The following is a 21,406-nucleotide window of genomic DNA, read 5'->3' as shown; positions in this document are numbered from 1 at the left end:
GTAAATCTTGAAAAGCTGGAAGACTTTACCATAAGCTGGAAACTCACTGAACATTTGGCACTCGAAACTGTGAAATATTGCAAGAATGTAAAAAAATTACATATGAAACATAAAACCACAATGAGTTTTTTGCAAAAATTAGGAGAATTAAAAAATCTAGAATATTTAGATTATCCGTTATGGGGCGGCATCGATATTGAATCAGTAAATACAATTGTAACCAATTGTAAAAAACTCAGACATCTGACTACAAGCATTTATGATAAACGTGATGTTGATGATTATGATGATGTTGTTATTTTTGATGTTTTTGATGATGATTATGATAATGATGATAATGATGATGATGATATTTATGATTATGATTATAACTATGGTGGTGATGACTGGGATAATGATAGTAATGATAATACTGATTCAAGTGATGATGATGATTATGATGGTGATGATCGAGTTCCAGCTTTCGCAAGTGTTTTCGACGGGATATCAAAATTGAAATTTCTTGAATATTTAGATATAGCAATGGTGAACAATTTTCAAGACAGTAGTCTTATTGCTATTGCCAAAGAATGTAAAAATCTCGAGTATTTGAATATAAGTCATTGCAAATATATAACTGAAGAAGGTCTCAATGCCATAACCACAATAAAATCATTACGAAGATTAAATGTGAGCCATCTCGAATGTGTTAGAGACAGTTTTCTTAGAAAATTAAAAGGATTAAGTTTGTTGAAATGTAACGAGTGTCAAAAAATCAGTGATGTTGGTCTTATTCAATTTATAAACAATTGTCCAGATCTCAAACATCTATCTGCGGACGGCACTTATATGACAATTAAAACCATCATTGCTGCTGACCAGGCAACCAAACATCGTGAAAATAATATTATTTTGCATATACATCTTTGTTATAAGAAGCTTAGAACAGCTTGTAGATCTATAATTGAATCTAAATGGTTGGTAGTATCCTGTCTGGAAGAAGATATGTACCATCTACTATGTAATTAATTAAGTAATGTATATTTATTAATAAAAATTCAATAATGTTATAAAATAATGTCCAAGGTGAAATTCTTTACTTTGTATACAATAGAATAAAAATTAAATATTAATGCGTTGTAACTTGTAGTATTTTTTTTTACTATAAATTATTATCAAAGTTTTTTAAATTTAATTCAATTTGTGGTATCTGTTTAATAAGTCATTAGTAATGACTCATTATTCATTACTATCATCAATAACTTTTCAAGTTAAAATAAATTTTATTCTTTATTTTGAATTTTTTTTAGATATACTTTGCGTAACAATTGTTATAAATTAATGACAATTTATTTTATTCATATAATTTGCAAAACAAATTGCAAAAATTTGCTTGATAAAGTTATTGGTTTTATTATTATTGATTTAAACAATTGCAATAACAATTTCCATTGATAGTGCATCTAAAATTTCTGAAATCATCTCATAAAGTCTCAGGTAAGTTAGCATAACTTTTTGCTCAATTTTTATGCTTAGGTAATTAAATCTTATCAATATATTTAATTTACTTTAGCACAAGATTGCTAAATAGCTGGTAAACCATCATACAAAAAAAAAAATTTCACATTAAAAAATACCAAGTATTGAGATAACTCAAAAGTCATTATTTACAATTTAGCTTTCTTTTTAATAATTCAATTTTCTCTTATTTTTTTTTTTTTTATCATTATAATAATTTTAGCTAATAATTTCAACTAAATAATTTTAATTTATAAAAAAACTAATGGATTAATTATTTTAAAATAAAATAATTTTTTCGATTCTAAATAGATGATAATGGATTGAGTCAATTCTTGAGAGCTCATATTGAGAATTGAAAGACCAGTCATGTTTTTATATAGAGGTCATTTATTATAAAAAAAAACAGAAGAAACCATAAATTAAAATAATAACATATCTGTATTTTTTTAATGTAAAAAACATGTTCATTAATATGATGTGAATTTTTCAACAATGTAGTGTTTTAAATTTGTTCTTGTTCTTTTACTTCCTCAACGGGACAATTTTTTACTGCAGCTTCCATTATAAATTCTAAAAATTAAAAATATAATGTCGAATTGAAAAACTAATATACAATTAAACTGATTTTGTTTCTCAAGGATCAAAAGTTATGAAATATAATAAAAGATTCATTAACTAATTAATCAAAAAAGTTTATACTAAATTTATAAATACCTTCTTTTAAATTTAATTGAAATTCAAGTTTATTAACATGCAGTATTTAGGAAAAATTTTGTTAATACTAAAATAATTTGACTGAAAACGATATTTTCACTTGGAGTCTAAAATGGCATAGCCAGTGCACGTTTGCAGCATGAATGCTTGAAGCTCCAGTGGGAAGTGCAATGCTATCCACGATGGCAAGTAGTAAAGTTGTGTGTGGAGCATTCAGACAAATCCAGTTTAAACTTTGAATCTCAACAATCCTCGTTGCTTGCTTCTTGAGCTCTTCCGAGCGGAAAGGAAAAAAAGCCCAATAATATAATGATTGAAAGAGGAAAACTCGATTTTCTCATAATTTTTTTTTTTTTTCTTCTATAATAATTATTCAACTAAGATAACACAATAACAGATTCTTCTTCATTCAAAAAAATATTTGTGTTCATAAATCTTCTTTTTATATGTCTAGATATTTTAAATAAACAATAGAATCAAAAATCAGGAGCATTTTTTTTTTTTTAATAGAGGAAAAAATAAATTAACATTACAATTACATGAAAAAATCTAGAGGAAATAATCTTTTATAAAAAAAATTAATTAAATTGTTTGATATTAATCTATTATCAAACATTTGTCAGACCTGTTCAAAATATAACTAATACGAAAATTTATTTGTCAAAAAAAAACCAGTAAACTTTAATTATGTTAGCTCGATAATATCCCAGGTAGAAATTGAAGTCAATTTGGGTCGCTGTTTGACTTCACATGTTAATTTGATATCAGAAGTCAAATTGACTCTTATTTCTACCTGGGATATTTATTGAAAAAAAAAGTTTTTTTCAAATCATCAACGACAAATATAATTATTAATTAATAAATATATAACAAGATAATATTTCCATGTCGATTTTATGAGATTTGACTGTAATATTCCTGTTTATACCAGTTTTGAAAATGCACATGATTTATGAGCACGTGAAGATTTTAACACAATGTGGCATTTCACTGCCTACAAAACGATTAAACTTTTCCATATGCCGCCACAACAAGGCATTTTTAATTTTTACATTTTCTTATATTTTTGGGAAGTGTTCACAATCATAATCGTTTAAGCTCCGATTTTCTCGGCTTAGTGAATTTTTTTTTTCAAATACATATTATAATTATAAGACCGAGATAACATACTTGATTATAGTTTTTTTTGTGTTAAAAAAAAAATTTGTTTTTTATATCTATAGATAATTTTATTCTTAAATAAATATTTAAAATTATTCGATTATTCAATATCAACGAGAAAATATCAAATAAAACGATTTTTAGTCTTTTGTTGATGAATCATTATATATTGTTTTAGAAATGAATTTTATTATTATAAGGTATCATTTATAATTCTGTTGTTTTTGTTCTACTTTCTTAACTATACCAGAAACAAGCAACAAGGGTTGATGGGATTAAAGGTCCAATAAGATCGAAGCTGGGCTCGGCGTATCCCTTCCACACCTGACTATATCGTCAGCACCAGTAGGCACAGGTCGACACTGCATTGCAGTTTTAAACACCTACGTGCATTCATGGTGTGTCACTGTCGCTTTTTGTATTTTTATACTCCAAGTAATAATATTAAAAAATAAAATTTTAAAACATATTTAACATTTTTAACTTGAAAAAATTTACAAAAAAAGGTTTTTTTTTATAATAAAGATATTACTTATAAATTTCTCATCTACATAGTGATTTCAATCGAGTGTTTTAATTAGGTGTCTTTTTTAATTTTTATTGATTTATTAGTTATTGAATTAAAAAAATTTCATTAAATAATTTAAATTTATCATTATTCTTCATAAAATATATATTTATATATATATAAATTTTTTTTTTATTTTTAGACTTTGATAATAATGAGTACAAAAGAAAAAAGTTATGCTGAAAAGGAACAACGATTTTATGATGTTGACCAAGAGAAAGATGTCATCAACTTTCTGGATATTCATTCATTAGCAGAAATATTCTTGCTGCTTCCAATACCTGAACGGATGGCCATGAATGAAGGTAATAATTTATAAAATTCTTAAATCTTTTTAATTAATGTTAATGTTTTCATTTATCAATTATCTCACGTGATATTTTTTTTTTAGTTTGTCCAAAATGGAAAGAAGCCTGTAAACTAGCTTGGTATAACATCAAAAAATACAAATGTACCCATACAATTGGTCGTGCTTATAATAACCAGCTGCTGACACAATCATATGTTGAAAAGTTATTATTACAATGTGGTACTTATTTGAATGAATTATCTCTTTCAAAAATTTGCAACGCAAGTATCATGCCAATAGTTGCTGAACACTGTGAAAATTTAACAAGACTTGAATTTGTTCATAATGGGGATTTAAAAACCAATGTCAATCACTACATTGAAACATTTACAAAATTGAAAAAATTAAAATTTATCAAAGTAAAATTAATTAATATGCATTGGTGTCTCAGAAGAAAGTTTCCTTGGAAAGTAGTCAATTATCTTCCAGAAGAAATAAATGAAATTCATTTCATCGATCAACAAGTGCAGCTGTCCCAGAAACCAGTGCTTTTCGTAAGTTACTTTTCTTAATTAAGGTTGAAAGTAAAAAATTTTTCCCGTTGTTGAATTTTTAATTTACGTCCCATTAATGCGAAAGCCATCACTGCAAAAACTGCGCCTTTGGATTCTAGGCACTGTTCTATTGGATTCATGGAGCACATTTTATTGAGCTCAATGATATTCAAGGAGCACCGATATCGGTCCAGTTGCTCTGTTAATTCAAAGGTACTGTATTCGTTGAGCAGCCTGAGCCGTCACTCGAATTAAGAAAGAGGCATGCATACACATAACATAACCTCTCTATATCAGTAACTATTAAACAATTAACATATATATGAATGCATATATGTTAAATATTTGATAAATTTAATAACTAAAGATATATAGAATATTTATAATAATTTATAAATGAATATTTATGATGTAAATATCATTACATGACAGATATAAAAGTAGAAATAGGGAGAGAGAAAAAATATAATGTAGTTGTGTTTGCGCATGCTTCCGAAACGCCGAAATCTGCTCAACAAATATATAGGTACAGGACCAAGAAGTCAAAGGAATAACTTTAGCGGAGCAGTGCTCCATTAATCCAATGAAACAGTGCCTAGAATCCAAAGGCGCAGTTTTTGCAGTGCATAATATTTATCTATTTTTATGAATTTCTTCAAAATTCTCGCGCTATTTTTTCTTTTAAATAATTAATATTATTGAAGTTGACAACTCTATAACACACAGGAATAAGAACGGATCACACATTCTTATTTGTACTTGAAAAACTGCTGTTTTCTCGTCATTTTGATACGGGTTTTTTAAGCTCTCACAGATCATTGTTGATTAATCTGTGTAGTATGTGTGTGTCTATCTAAATGGCTTCATATGAATTCATTTAAATTATATGATAAACTAATTTTTATTATTTTTCAGGATTTAAAAAGATTTAAAAATCTTTACGCTCTGACTTTGAATGGGTGTAATCTCAACAACATTCTTCACGAAATATCTGAAAAAACATCACTAATTTATTTGGACCTTACAAAGTCCGGCATTAGTGATAGATGCGAATTCGATGAGGATATTCTATTCAAACAACTGGTAAATTTAGAACACATTAGCATTACACTAACACAAGATTTATCTGTGATCGTCAATTGTATTCTCAATACATGCAAAAATATAAAGCATCTTGATCTGAAATCGTGGAGCTGGAACACACAAGAGGAAGTTGAGATTTCAATTGAGAACTGGGACAATCTGAAAAACTTGGAGTATCTCAGGATTAATTTGAAAATTACTGAAGAAATTGCAATTCAATTGGTAAAGTATTGCAAGAAATTACAATACTTAAATATTCCGGAAATGCACATGGATGATGCAAGACTAACTGCTTTGCAAAAGTTGACTAAGTTAGAGAACCTTGAAAGTTTAAAAATCGGTTACCTAAATGACCTCAGTTCCGAAACAATTGCTGCAATAACAAATAACTGCAAAAAACTGAAAATTTTAAAATTGTATTCCTCACTTAATAATAGGAGTTGGAACAATCGTGAACGTCGACCTTCATTAGTTTTTGATAATTTATCGAAATTGCAAAATCTTGAACAATTAAGCTTGCAATCGATGATCACAAATGAATCTTTCGATAGTAGTATTATTGCTATCGTTGATTCATGTAAAAGTCTGACAAAATTAGATATTAGTAGTTGCTATGATGTTACTGAGACAACTCTCATTGCTTTAACCAACTCCGAATCATTAAAAGAATTAAAAATTGGTTATATTCATAGTGTGACAGACAATTTTATCTCCAAATTGAAAGGATTACAATGTTTTGATTGTACAGGTTGCAAAAAAATTACTGATGCTGGTGTCATTCAATTGATTAAAAATTGTCCTGATCTTGAAAATCTTGATCTTGACTATACTCATGTTACAACTAATACGATTATTGGTGCCTCTGAAGCAACCAAAAATCGTAGAAATAATATTATTTTGATTCTTGACGTCGACAGGATACTTAAAAGATCATTCAAGTCACTAAATAAATCTATATGGTTAGCTCTTCGTCGTTGAAACATCAAACTATATAATTGAATTTATATTTAATTTATATTCAATCAATTAATCCATCGGTTTTATTTGACTAAATTAAAATGTATTTTTAGTATATATTAGTAAAAAAAAAAAAAAAAAAAACCATCAGTTCAATAAATAAGTCAATATTCATTAATCAATCTTTATTTCATTTTATTTTTGCCATTATCATCGTTAAAAAATAATGTATAGGTATACATACTTATACATATAAATAAATAATTTTTTAATATGTGGTTTATTCAAATAAACATAAAAGAAATTTAAACCATATTTTTTTTTTTTTTTTTAACGTGACTACACTAATATACTATACAAATTATTTTATATATTTTGAAAACGTAAAGAATAATTTATTTTAATGACAATACCAATTATAGAAATAAAATTATTGAATTGATAAATTTATTTTGACTTAGAATAAAGAAATGAATAATAAAAAAAATACATTATTTCATTTGGAAAAATATTTAAAATCTTAAGATTTTAGCACATTAATATGATATGAATAAATATGTTTAAATGCTTTCTCATTGATACACAAATATACAGCTTAATTATCCATTGCAAATGCAACCTGCCAACAAGCTCATGTTGTAAACCTTATGTTCACGTGAAAATGCTTCCATCACCGTGTACGTGGATCATGAAAGAAAGTAACAGAGAATGGTTATATCGACCAAGATATAAAGGAAGTCATTATCGAAGCTTTGCAAAAAAAAATTACATCAAGTGCTCAATTGGAAGCTGCAATTTTTTTTTTACAACTTAAAATATGTCATAAAATTATAAATATTACTTCAATAATGTATAATAATTAAAAAAAAGAAAAATTTTGTTAAATTATCAATAGTAAATATTCAAAATAAAAAAAAAAATATTTATTTAACAAATCAATATTTTCAGGTAGCATTTTATAAGTTTCGACTGAAATATTCCTGTTCATACCAGTTTTAAAAATTCACATTTATTTTAGCACGTGGAGATCCAAATACACAATGGTATTTCACTGCCTATACAAAAAATTAAAATTTTTTCATATGCTGCCACAACGGGATATTTTTAATTTTTACAATCTCTCATCTTTTTGGAAAGTGTTAACAATTGGAATCGATTTAGATTATAAGCCCCGCTTTTCTCGGCTTACTAATCTTTTTTTTTTTTTTTTCTAATAGTTATAATAGGTATACTGAGACAACATAATAATACAGTAATAGTTTTTTTTTTGTTGAAAAAAAAAAATTTTTTTTATATATCTAGATTTTTTTTGGAAATTTTCAATTGTTAACAAATAATAAAATCAAACATCATAATGAGCATTATTTTTTTGATAGAAAAAAAAAATCAAAAAAAAGTTATATAAAAATCTAAAGGAAATAATTGTTTATAAAAAAATAATTGAAATAGTTTTTTAAACTTCATAATTATTTGTCACACATGTTTAAAATATACAATAGAATTTCCTAAAAAATTAAGTGTGTGTATAAATATTTAATTCGATTACAATTTAATTATTTATAATTATCATTATAGTACGATTTCTATTTTAAAATCATTTAGATATTTTATTTATTCAATATCTACTGAAAACTATCTACAAAACGATTTTTAATTTTTTTTTTTAAATAAATACTAATAATATTACTGATTATTATTTTTTTTTTCATATTAATTATATTAGCAAAGTATCATTTATAATTTTATTGTTTTTGTTCTACCTTCCCAACTAGACCAAGGGTTGATGGGATCAATCGGGGTTTGTCAATTATGACCCGTCTGATCTCAATGATCCAACCAGATCGAAGCTAGGCATGGCGTATCCTTTCCACACCTGATTATACTGTCGACACCAGTAGGCACCACTGCAGTTTCAACACCTACCATTCGTGCATTCACGGTGCATCGCTGTGGCACGTTGTATTACTTTTTATACTCCAAGTAATAATAACAAAAAGTAAAATTTCAAAACATTTCACATCTTTAACTCTTACTTACTAACTAAAACAGGTATTTATAAATAATTTATAAATTTGTGATCTATACATATAGTCATAAAATCTTTAACCAAATGTTTTAATAAGTGTCTTTCTGATTGATATTAAACTTTAAAAAATTTTATTAAATAATTTAAACTTATCATTATTCTCTACGAATATAATATATTGATATTTTTTTTACTATCAGAATTTAATGATGACGAGTACAATAGAAATCAGTACTGCTGAAAAAGAACATCAACTTTCTAATGATGTTGACAAAAAAATCGATGTCATCAACTTCCTGGATAGTAATTCATTAGCCAAAATATTGACGCTGCTGCCATTACCTGATAACCAGTTACTAACACAATCATATGTTGAAAAGTTATTATTACAATATGGTATTCATGTGAATGAATTGTCTCTTTCAAAAATTTGCACTTCAAGTATCATGCCAATAGTTGCTGAACACTGTAAAAATTTAACAAGACTTGAGTTTGCATTTAACCAGAGATCAGAAATCAATACTGATGACTACATTCAAGCTTTCAAGAAGTTAGATAAATTAAAATTCATCAAAATAAAAACAAGTCCTTTAGAAGATTATGAGGAAACAAAGTTGGATTATAACATACTTGATAGTCTTCCAGAAGAAATTAATGAAATTCATTTGATTCATCTACACCATTCATCTGAGACACCAGTGTTTTTCGTAAGTACTTGTTGATAAATATTAATCTAAAATAAATAAATACATTGAATATATAGTTACCTCAGGACCTTTAAATTAATTTTAATAATTTTTCAGAATTTAAGAAAGTATAAAAATCTTCACAGCTTAACATTACGCGGCTGTAATTTGGACGATATTATACAACAAATATCTGAACAAATACCACTTGTTTATCTTGATCTTAAAGATTCTTCGGTGACCGATAAATGCATGTTCAAAGAAACTAACATTTTTAATCAGCTTGTAAATTTGGAACACTTCTATTGTTTTGATGAATGGAAAAATATTACTCCAAATTCACCAAGTACCATGTTCAATACATGCAGAAATATTAGATATTTCAATGGGTTCACTGGTAGCTCATGTAGTATTTTACCTGAAAACTGGGTAAATCTTGGTAAGTTGGAAGACTTGACCATAAGCTGGGAAGTCACTGATGATTTGGCACTCAAAATTGTGAAATATTGCAAGAATCTAAAAAAGTTACATATGGATTATCAAACCACAATGTTTTTTTTGCAAAAATTAGCAGAATTAAAAAATCTTGAATATTTAGAATATCCGATATGGAACAAACTCGATATGGAATCAGTAAATACAATTGTAACCAATTGTAAAAAACTCAGACATCTGAGTACGTGTTCTGATGATGATGATAGTTATGATAATCTTGATGTTTTTAATTATTTGGATTATAATGATGTTAATGATGATGTTGATGATGATTCTGATTATAATGATGATTATGATTATGATTTTAATGATGATGGTGATGACTGGGATAATGATAGTAATGATAATACTGATTATAGTGATGATGATAGTGATCATGAATCTGATGATCGAGTTGATCCTCCTGCAAGTGTTCTTGATGAGATATCAAAATTGGAATATCTTGAATATTTAAATGTGACATATGTGGACAATTTTCTAGACAGTAGTCTTATTGCTATTGCCAATCAATGTAAACATCTTGAGTATTTAAATATAAGTAATATCTCATCTCCTATTACTAAATCAGGTCTTCATGCCATAACCAGAATAACATCATTACGAAGATTAAATGTGAGCTTGGTTAAAAGTGTTACAAACAGTTTTATTAGAAAATTAAAAGGATTAAGTTTCTTGGATTGTAGCGGGTGTGGAAAACTTAGTGATGTTGGTTTTATTCCATTTATAAAAAATTGTCCAGATCTCCAACATCTTTTCGCCAACGACACTTATATGACAATTAAAACCATTATTGCTGCCGACCAGGCAACCAAACATCGTGAAAATAATATTACTTTGCGTATACATGGTTGTTATGCAGAGCTTAGAACAGCTTGTAGATCTATAATTAAGTCTAAATGGTTAGTTGTATCTTGTGTGGAAAAATATATGTAATGTATATTTATTAATAAAAATTCAATCAAGTTATTATAAAATAATTTCCAAGGTAAAATTATTTGTTATTTCAAATTAAATCGAAATAAATTCATACATTAGAATAAACAATAGAATAAAAATTAAATAATAATGTGTGTTGTGGTATTTCAATTATGATCATTATTAAATTTTTCAAAATATAATTTAATTTGTGGCATTTGTGTAATAAGTTATTCCTTATTATAATATTACTAATAATTTTTTAATTCAAAATAAAATTGTTTTAATTTAATTTCATATCATTTTTAACGAAACACAAATTGAAAAAATAAAGTATATTTTTTCTTTAATAATGATAATGAGTCATGTGTGTGTATGATGAGTCATGATTGTATTTTGTTTTTTCTGGAGTTAACATGGCATTGTGTGACGGCTGATCATTGTGTGTGTGATGAGTTTTTAAAAAGATATATTTTTTTTTTATTAAAATATTAAATAATTTTGATTTGGAATATATGTTCTAAGCATTACTTAAATTATTTCTAAAATAAGTTCTAAAATAACTGCTTAAATTAATACTGAAATTAATGCTGAAAATAATACTTACAAAAAAATACAATTTTAGTATTAATTTAAGCAATTATTTTAGCACTTTTTTAAGAATTGATTTAAGCAATTATTTTAGCACTTTTTTTAGAATTAATTTAAGTAATGCTTAGAACATATATTCCAAATCAAAGTATTTTATATAAAAATATATCTTTAAAACTCTCATCACACAATGTCAGCCGTCAAACTTCTGTTAACTCCAGAAAAAACAAAATACAATCTAATTCAATTCTATTTTTTAAAATGTTTTCCCTAGGTTACCATCGTTATTAACTCGCTCTCAAAAATCGGGCAAACTTCCTGGCTTTGATAATGACAAACGATCGTGTCATACACTAAACTACTGACTAATCACCTATGATAAAAAAAAAACCCAGCTTTTTTATCAATAATTTATAATAATATAAGTAATATTATTTGTATAAATATAAATAAATCAGGAAAAAAAAAAAAACATACATTCACAGGTTATTGAAATTATTTTTTAAATTTATTCATAATTATTTGAAATAAATTTATAAACAAATTATATAATAATTGATGAAATTATTTACAAATTATTCACCTTGAAATAAAATTGCTTTACGAGCTGCACTTTTCGGTGATGAACCATATTCGTCTTCTATATCTATACGTTCAAGATATTTCTATTTCGACAAAAAAATTAATAAATTAAAGATTAAAAATTTAAAACGAAAAATAAAATTATATAGCTTACCAAGAGAATAGTTGCAGAGAGCACAAGTGCTTTGCGTGTGACATCAATGTCACCAAGATAACTTATTGATGCGTAACATGAATTTTCTGATTTTCTATAAATATCAGCTATTTTAATACCATTTAAATCATACACCTGGAATTTATTAAAATTTATAATTAAAACTATTAAATATTTCTGTTTATTTAAAAGAAAAAAAAATTATTTTTACCTGATATTTGTCGGCATATGTACCAGACCAAGTTGGTAATTTAATTTTCAACAATTTATTATTTTGACAATCGAAAATTGTATGTTTTGAACTGAATTCTTTTCTAGTCATGTATCCAATTTTTTCATTACCTGAATAAGAATATATTTCCTATAGAAAAAAAAAAAAAAAAACAAAAGACATTTAAAAAAAAATTATAATTATTACTCTTTCAAGCAATTCATAATAATTTATACCTATATTTATTACTTACAGCATAATGCCGAGCTCTTATAAATTTAAACACTTCATTTCCAGTATTGTCAAAAACTTGTGTTAAAATACCATGGAAATGTTTTTGTATTTTAATTATAGGAATGTTTTTGACTACAATTTTATAATTTGTCTCACTTGTAGAAAATACAATTTCATGATTTTCATCTCTAATAATACAATTTTTTTTATAAAATCTTTTTTTATCAAAACTTAAATGTAATATTTTACATGGAGCAAGTTTTTCCATTCTGCAGGCTTTTTTTTAATTCACTCTACTTACAAATATATATTTTTAAACGCTCGTGACGTGAGTCGATGCCACCAACTAATGGTCGATCCTCGATTTTATTTTTTTTTATTTTATCACAAATGCGTCATTGATAAGGTAAAAAAAAAAAACAAAATATCTCGATTCAAAGATTTTAAGTTTGTAAATTCGACTAACTTCGATTTTAGTTTCAACTTCCACTCACTTCATACTGTCCAGATAATAGTTAGTAATTTTTGGTAATTTTTGTAGATTTTACACAAGAAGACTAGAGAGGTCTCTAGTCTTCTTGATTTTACAAAACCTATTTGTAATAATTAAGGCATGTCCAACGCAGAACGAAAATACAGAGATGTTTTTGAAATTTTGACAGTAGATTATTTATGTAATACTACACAATCCCTAATTTTTTTATAATTTTTTTGTCTTTGGTTTTTTTTTTAATTAATTAATAAAGTTGACATTTTTCAAGGATGTTCGGCATAGGCGCTTATGGCCATCCGAGTACACTTCACACAAACCTGGTTAGAAACTATATGAAAAAATACAGAGACTATTTCGAAAAACTGATATAATATAAAATGAAAAAAGACGAAAATTTTGAGCCGTATATGAAAAAAGTTTTGTCGGTGGGACTTTGTTAATAAATAAAAATAGACGCGAAAAATAGGGATTTTGACGTATTATTATCGGCATAGTTCAAACATAGAGTAAAACTGACATATAATTATCAGCTGATGTTTTTTAGATGTCTCTTATGTTAAAAAACCTGCCAAATAGTAATTTGATAAAAATTATGTTATTGTTGACTGTTTTAAGCTTGAATAACCCCTGTTAAATTCAAATTGAAATTTAAAAAAATAACAAAAATACCAAAAGGAATGCCAACGGCACGTGGTGTTCCCAAGCGGTCACCCATCCAAGTACTAACCACGCTCAGCCTTGCTTAACTTCAGTGATCGGACGAGAACTGGTGTACTCAAGCCGATATGGTCGTTGGCGAATGTAAAGATCGTAAAATTAATTTTGTTCGGCTTTTTGTGTTTGAATCATAACATACAAAAGTGTTGCATTTTTTTTTTGTCACACTAACATAAAACAATCCCACGAGTAAATTTTGCATCTGGAATAATCTCGGTCAATATAATCATCATGATGAAAACCGATATGATGTGATTGTTTCTTCTACAATATTTGTTTTTCTCAAATCTATTATTTATTATATATGGATAAAATCGAAAAATCTTTGGTCCAAGCCCCCGTTCTTTTAAAGCAAACATATATGTATTACCTCAAAAAAACAAATAAATTTTATTTAAAAAAAAAAAACACCATGTCCCACTGGCATTTTTTTTTGCTTTTTCGATTGTCCTCAAATGCAGTGATTAAATGAAAAATGTGAAGATTGATTTTTACAAATTAATACAATTATTCTAAAAAATTATTTGAAAGCTTACACTGCAATAATAAAGGGCACACACACTCGAACACTCCATTAAAAAAATCTAAAAAAAGATCATGTAAATCGTGCATGAACAAATTTAATTTCATACATCACAATTTCCCATAATTGCAATAAATTTTGTTTAAATAATAATACATGTTCATTAGTATTTAGTAATCCGTTTTGTATAGAAATGTTTTTGTAATAACATTTCGAATTTCGAAACGCGCATGCGTGATAGACTACAATCTACATGACAAATGACAAGTTGCCGTACATGTGCACCCTCTCTGTTCTATAATTTTTATTTAATAATAAAGAGTTTAAAAAAAATTATTAACAAGGTAAATAATAAATTTCCATACTACTATATGCATTAATCGAAATCATAAAAAATATTTAACTCCATAATAATACACGTATTGTTTTTTTTAATTGTTTCATTTATTTTCAGATAATACAAAGGTTATGTTGACAACAAATAATCCATAATATAAAAATAAATAAAAACATTATTAAATAATTAAAAGTAAAAAAAAAAATTAAGTTCAACAATGAGTTCCATAAACAAAGAATTATTTGACGATATGCGGGAAAAATATTTAAAAGTTCGTAAATTTTTAGATGAGCCTCAAAATCCATCACATCCTGAGGATATTGCAAATACAGAATCAAAAAATAAAGCAACAAATATCCTCAAAGAAATGATAGTAACACTTGAAAATATACGTAACAGTACAGATTATAATATTAAAATAATATCAATGTTGTCAATTGTTTATCTAAATATTGGAATAATTTGTATTGATAATGAAGAATTAAAAGAAGCTGAAGAAAATTTAACAAGATGCATTGAAATATTAAAAGATCATGAATTAGAAGCAGAATCAATATTACCAACTTTAAGTGCATTTAATCAATTATTTATTATTTGGTTTCAATGGGGTGAATTTGAAAAAGCTAAAATATTTATTGATAAATCAAGTGATATTTATAAAAATTATAAAAATCAACAAATTGATAATAAAAAACCAATTGGTATGTCAGAATTATTTGGCATTGATAATACTGATGAACCAACTCCAATTCAAGTTTTAGAAAAACTTCATACACTTACATTATTTTATTTAGCTCAAATAAGTGGTGTCAATAAGGATCATCAAAAATCAGCATTATATTGTCATATGACATTAAAAAGACAACTTGAAACATCTGATTTAGACCACATAGATTGGTCATTAAATGCAGCAACACTATCACAATTTTTAATGGAAAGAAAACACTTTACTCAGGCACTACATCATTTAGCAGCATCATCACATATTTTAAATATATACAAAGATAAATTAAATCAAGAAAATGATGATTCTGATGAAATTAAAGGAGCTAAATTGGAACAATTTCAACATCGAAGTGCTGATGTATCACGTTGTTGGGCAAAATATGGTATTTTATTGATGAATATGTCAAGAGATAGACTCATTGAAGCAACTGAAAATATGGATGATGAAAAAACAGATGATGATGATACTGATAAAACACAAGATATACCACAAGAAACATTAAATGAAATGAAATTTGATAAATTTGATAAAGAAATAAATGATATATCATTACAAATAACTGATAAATATTTATTAGATTTTAATGATGCTAAAAAAGTATTTTTAAATGTACAAAAATGGCTTGATGAAGCTAAAAAATATTATGCATTGGAGACACATGCATCTGATTATATTGCAATAATACAAGATATTTCACAATCATATAAATATCTTGCATTTTTTGAGAATGATGATGATAATCGTGCTAAAATGCATAAACGTAGAATTGATGTACTTGAAGATGCTGTTAAAGAATTAAATCCAAAATATTATCAATCAATATGTCGTCAAGTATGGATTGAACTTGGTGAAATTCATACAGCAATATTAGATATTAAATTGGATAAATTAAAAACAAGTGATGAAAGACCAACAAATCATGCAATTAAAAAAATTAATCATTTATCAATATCTGGTATTAAATATTATCAAATGTTTTTAGATTCATTAAAAGAAACAGAATCATCTGAACCAGTTAAAGAATTTACTGATGATATTGTACGTCCTGCATTATTTTCATATTTTCATATTGGTACATTATCAAATAAAATTATAACAACTGATAAAAATATACAAATTGATAATTTAAAAAATAGTATTGATGCTTATAAATTTTTAGTTGATTATTGTGAAAGACATGCTGATGCTGCTGAATTTATGAAAGCTGAATTAAGTGTTTGTAAAGATCTTGCTAATCTTTTATCATTAAAAATGACAAAACTCAAATTAACAGCATAATTTTAAATAAATATTCATAAAATTATTATAGTATTTTTATTTTTTATTTATTGATTATGATAAAGTGTTTTTTTTTTTTTATTTTAAATATTTTTACTTTACAATATCATGTATGAAATTTGAATGAAAAATGTTTAAAATAAATGGAATAAAAAAATGACAAAAACAAAGAAAAAAAAAAAAAAAAAATACAGTTGAATATTAAAGAGAAAAAGAAATAATAATTGTAGCAAAAGTATAGTTATTTGCTGAATCGTTTTGAAATTAATATTTTACGTTTCCATGGCTTCAACTTCTGTATCAGCAACACTTGTTTCGAATTTTTCATTATTAGAAATATCTAATTTCTCTTTAGTTGAAATTTTGGATTGATCATCTTTCAAAGTTTCTTGTTGATTATTTTTTGATGTTTCTGGTTCATCATTTGTTGATGTGTTTGATTGATCATTTTTTGAGAGTTCAGACTCATCATTTTTTGAGGTTTCAACTAGATCATCACTTTTTGATGGTTCTGGTTGATTATCTTTTGAAAGTTCAGGCTCATCATTCTTTACTGATTCTAGTTGTTGGTCTTTTAAATTATCAGACTGTTCATTTATTGATGATTCCAATTGATCAGCTTTTGAAATTTCTGGTGTACTCTTAACTGAATTTTCAACAACCTTTGGTTTCATAACAGTATATTGTTTTCGCAATTTTTCATAATTTTTAGCCTCCTAAAAAATGACAAATAAGATTAATATAAATTTATATAAATTAAAATTATTAATAAAAAATATTTAATTACCTTTTCATGAACAGATGGTCGTATTTTAGTAAATGCAATGTCAATATGTCTCATGTAAATTTGATTGAGCTTTGTTGAATTAGCCATTGATTCTTTGAGTGCAGCAGTTGATGATTCCCTAACAAGACCAGCTAAATCAGCACCAGTATAACCATTGCATCTTTCACTTTTTCCAACATCTTCAATACTAATATCATCAGAAAATTTAGGAACAGTACCATTTTTAGTTAATGCACGTAATATATCAACTCTATCATCAGGTGTTGGTAATCCAACATATAATATTTTATCAAATCTTCCTGGTCTCATAACAGCTGGATCAATAATATCTGGACGATTTGTTGCAGCCATAAGATAAACACCTTTTCTTCCTTCAACACCATCCATTTCAGTTAATAATTGATTAACAATTCTTGATGTTGATGAATTATCACCATCACTACGTTTTGGACATAATGCATCAATTTCATCAAAAAATATAACACATGGTGCTGAATCTCTAGCACGTATAAAACATTGTCTAACTGCTTTTTCACTTTCACCAACATACATATTTAATAATTCTGGTCCTTTAACTGATATAAAATTAATTTCAGCTTCATTTGCAATTGCTTTAGCTAATAATGTTTTACCACAACCAGGTGGTCCACATAATAATACACCAGTTGGTGTTGTTAATCCAAATTTTTTAAAGTCATCAGAATATTTAACTGGTGCAAGTATTGCCATTTGTAATTCTTCACGTATTTCTTTTAATGAACCAATATCATTCCATGTTACATCTGGTACTGTTGCAAAACCTTCTCTTTTAGATGATGGTTGTACAACTTTAAATGCTATTTCAAAATCAATATATTCAATTTTCCATTTTTTTAAATTATCATCTGATATTGGTATTTCATTGTGTAAAATTTCCAATAATTCAGATAATTTTTTTGTATTTTTTTGTAATTTTATTGTTGATATTAAATCATTTGTATTATTATTTTTACTTGTACTTTTTGTTTCTTTATTATTAACATTTTCAATTATTGTACTTGTGGTATTTGTATTATCAATAATACTTATATCATTTGTATTATTCAATTGTTTTTTTTCATTAACTAAACTCTTGAAGGCACGTTCAACAGCAGCAATTCCTGCTTCACTTATTAATGATACTAAATCAGCACCAACATAACCTGGTGATTGTGCTGCAATTTTAAGTATATCAACATCATCAGATAGTGTAACATTTTTTAAATGAACTTCAAGTATTTTAGCACGACATTCTTTATCTGGTATACCAATTGATACTTCACGATCAAATCTACCAGCACGACGTAAAGCTGGATCAATAGCTTCTGGACGATTTGTTGCACCAAGTATTAATACTTTATTACCATTTTCTTTAAAATTTAATTCATCAAGACATGATAATAATTGTGCAACAATTCTACGTTCCATTTCTCTTTGTACATTTGCACGATTTGGTGCAATTGCATCAATTTCATCTAAAAATAATACACATGGTGCAAGTGATACTGCTTGATCAAATATATCACGTACTCTTGATTCACTTTCACCTGATACACCAGCAATTAATTGTGGTGCTGCTATTTTTAAATATGGTATATCTAATTCACCAGCAATTGTATGTGCAAGTAATGATTTACCACAACCAGGTGGTCCATGAAGTAATATACCACGTGGTGGTGTTGAACCAATTTGTTTAAATAATTCTGGATGTTTAATATGTAATAATAAACGACAAAGACTATCCAATACATTATCATTTATACCAATATCACAAAATTTATATTTTTTTTCTTGTGGTGTTATGGCAAATGATGATGAAGATGATAATGATGGTGTACCAATTTCTTTTTTCTTTTTTAATATTGGACCTCCACCTGTTGAATCAGCTGATTTATCTCTTGATCTTTTTTTACATTTGTCAGTATTGTCATTAATAACTTTATCATTAACTTTAGCATTATTGCTGCTAAAAACTGTAGCCTCACGTGCTTTAACATCAGGTGTAAATGTTTTTGTTGATGATGCTTTTATTTTAGGATTAAGACAATTATGATTTATCCTTGTCAATGGTGACTTAGCTGATAATGAAATTTCATGATTTTTCATTTGTTTTATTTTATTATTAGGTGTACTTTCAATGACAGTAGTACTATTATTATCATTGTCATTATCATCATCACTACTAATGTCAATTAATTCTTTGTCACTACCATTTTTAGCAGTAAGATCATTTAATGTTTTCTTGTACTCTCTCATTAAGCGGTCACTTAGATCATTGCTCGGCATTTCGCTGTCAGACTGAAAGTCAAGATAATTAGAATCATTCAAATTCAATAATTTATTATGATTTTAATAATGTTTATTTTTAGATACCTGGATCTCAACCTCGACGTCTTCTTCTTCATCGTTTTCCTCGTCATCAATGTCATCAATATCATCAATGTCATCAACGTCACTATTTCTGGAAAATGATTCTGTTATTGCATCGTAAGCACGACGTACCAATTCCTTGAAGACATCATCTTTTCTGTTCTTATAGTCACGACTATATTGTTTTTTCAAGCTGACAGCCATTTCTGCCACGTCAATGTAAACTTTGTCTTCATTTTGAACAAGATACTGCAAAAATAAAAAAACAACAATTGTAATAAACAAAGGGCTATTATGTTAAAAGCATATTTAACCTATAAAATTTTACAATCAGATATAAAGCATTAATGAATTAAATAAATATTCTTACTTCTTTAACACGCTCTATTATTGAAGGATCACGAATCCTGCTATGATTTCTTCTGTTCATGTTGTTATTTCTTCTGCTCATAAGAAATTTTGGGGAATCCTCATTACTTGAACCTTGAATTGGTATAACATCAACTGATGAATTTAATCTTGCCATTTTTTTTGGAATAACTTCAGTCATATCTCATTAGTCGTTAAATTTTTCCAAATTCTTTTTTTTTTTTGTTTGTCTTTTTATTAACTGTTAAAAAAAATTTAAAATACTATTAATACTATTATAATTATTATAATAATGATATGAATGTAAATATATTTTTTAGTTTTCGGAATTCGTAACCACGCATAAGTTCAACAAAAAAAACTTTTTTTTTACGATTTAATTTATGGTTATTTATTGTTTAATAATTATGTTTATATTTGAGTTTTATTTTACTAAAATTAATATTAATAATGATATTCTTATCGTTAAAAATTGTTAAGTTTATTGAGAAAAATGGTTTACCGGGTGAATTATGTAGTTCCTCAAGGCCGACAAATGTGTTGTGTACTTGTGTTGATCAGTGTTGACGCTTTTGCGATGTTATATTATTATTATTTATTGGGACTTTTTTGTGTTTTTTGTCTTTCTTTTTTTCACCCCTTCTTAGTTATGTTTTGGCCTGTTCTGGCCGGCGCAAATAAAAAACCGATTTCTGCGGCAACGTTCTTTTGTCTGCTTTTATTTTTTTTTGCGCATTCTGATCGCGCAGATGCACAAAAGTCTGGAAATTAAAATTTTTAAATTACGTATAAACATTTTACCATTCTTTTAATTATTTTATAAACATTTAAGATAATTATTTCATGAATATTTAAGATAATTCATTCATAAACATTTTTTTTTATAAACATTTGACCAGCATTTTAACATTTTTTGACTCCTGCGCCAAAATGATGCGCCGATTGTGTGTCCCCCGCTTCCGAATTTGTTTATTGTTTGTTTTTTTTTTTTACTGTAATAGAGAAATAAGTTTAAAAAACTGTTTAAAACTTGTTAAAACTCTAAAAAACAAAAATTTAGTTTTATT

General features: G+C 26.4%; 4 protein-coding genes and 1 non-coding gene across 5 annotated transcripts; 2 read left to right on the top strand and 3 right to left on the bottom strand.

The window, feature by feature from the left end:
• The first annotated feature begins 522 nt into the window (after positions 1-522).
• LOC122859798 (F-box/LRR-repeat protein 2-like) lies at positions 523-6,847 on the top strand. Its single transcript, XM_044163484.1, has 2 exons — positions 523-956; positions 6,307-6,847. Exons 1-2 carry the CDS (start codon positions 523-525, stop codon positions 6,845-6,847), a joined length of 975 nt encoding a protein of 324 aa, XP_044019419.1.
• Positions 6,848-12,114: 5,267 nt separating this feature from the next.
• Positions 12,115-12,820, bottom strand: LOC122859797. Its single transcript, XM_044163483.1, has 4 exons — positions 12,740-12,820; positions 12,487-12,636; positions 12,276-12,410; positions 12,115-12,204 (listed from the first exon to the last, which is right to left on the bottom strand). Exons 2-4 carry the CDS (start codon positions 12,595-12,597, stop codon positions 12,115-12,117), a joined length of 336 nt encoding a protein of 111 aa, XP_044019418.1. The 5' UTR covers positions 12,598-12,636; positions 12,740-12,820.
• Positions 12,821-13,891: 1,071 nt separating this feature from the next.
• On the bottom strand, positions 13,892-14,010 carry LOC122859968. Its single transcript, XR_006374409.1, has one exon. It is a non-coding gene; the product is annotated as a 5S ribosomal RNA (ribosomal RNA).
• Positions 14,011-14,711: 701 nt separating this feature from the next.
• Positions 14,712-16,984, top strand: LOC122859410 (KIF-binding protein-like). The gene is made up of 2 exons (XM_044162985.1): positions 14,712-14,797; positions 14,908-16,984. The coding sequence occupies exon 2, from the start codon at positions 15,008-15,010 to the stop codon at positions 16,793-16,795; it is 1,788 nt and encodes a 595-aa protein (XP_044018920.1). The 5' UTR covers positions 14,712-14,797; positions 14,908-15,007; the 3' UTR covers positions 16,796-16,984.
• LOC122859409 (nuclear valosin-containing protein-like) lies at positions 16,818-21,026 on the bottom strand. The gene is made up of 5 exons (XM_044162984.1): positions 20,842-21,026; positions 20,341-20,580; positions 19,974-20,219; positions 17,583-19,898; positions 16,818-17,511 (listed from the first exon to the last, which is right to left on the bottom strand). Exons 2-5 carry the CDS (start codon positions 20,518-20,520, stop codon positions 17,068-17,070), a joined length of 3,186 nt encoding a protein of 1,061 aa, XP_044018919.1. The 5' UTR covers positions 20,521-20,580; positions 20,842-21,026; the 3' UTR covers positions 16,818-17,067.
• Positions 21,027-21,406: the final 380 nt, after the last annotated feature.

This window comes from Aphidius gifuensis, linkage group LG6, assembly GCF_014905175.1.
Source record: "Aphidius gifuensis isolate YNYX2018 linkage group LG6, ASM1490517v1, whole genome shotgun sequence".
NCBI lineage: Eukaryota > Metazoa > Arthropoda > Insecta > Hymenoptera > Braconidae > Aphidius > Aphidius gifuensis.
Note: the sequence above shows the minus strand (reverse complement) of the source record. Positions and strands in the feature narration are given on the sequence as shown.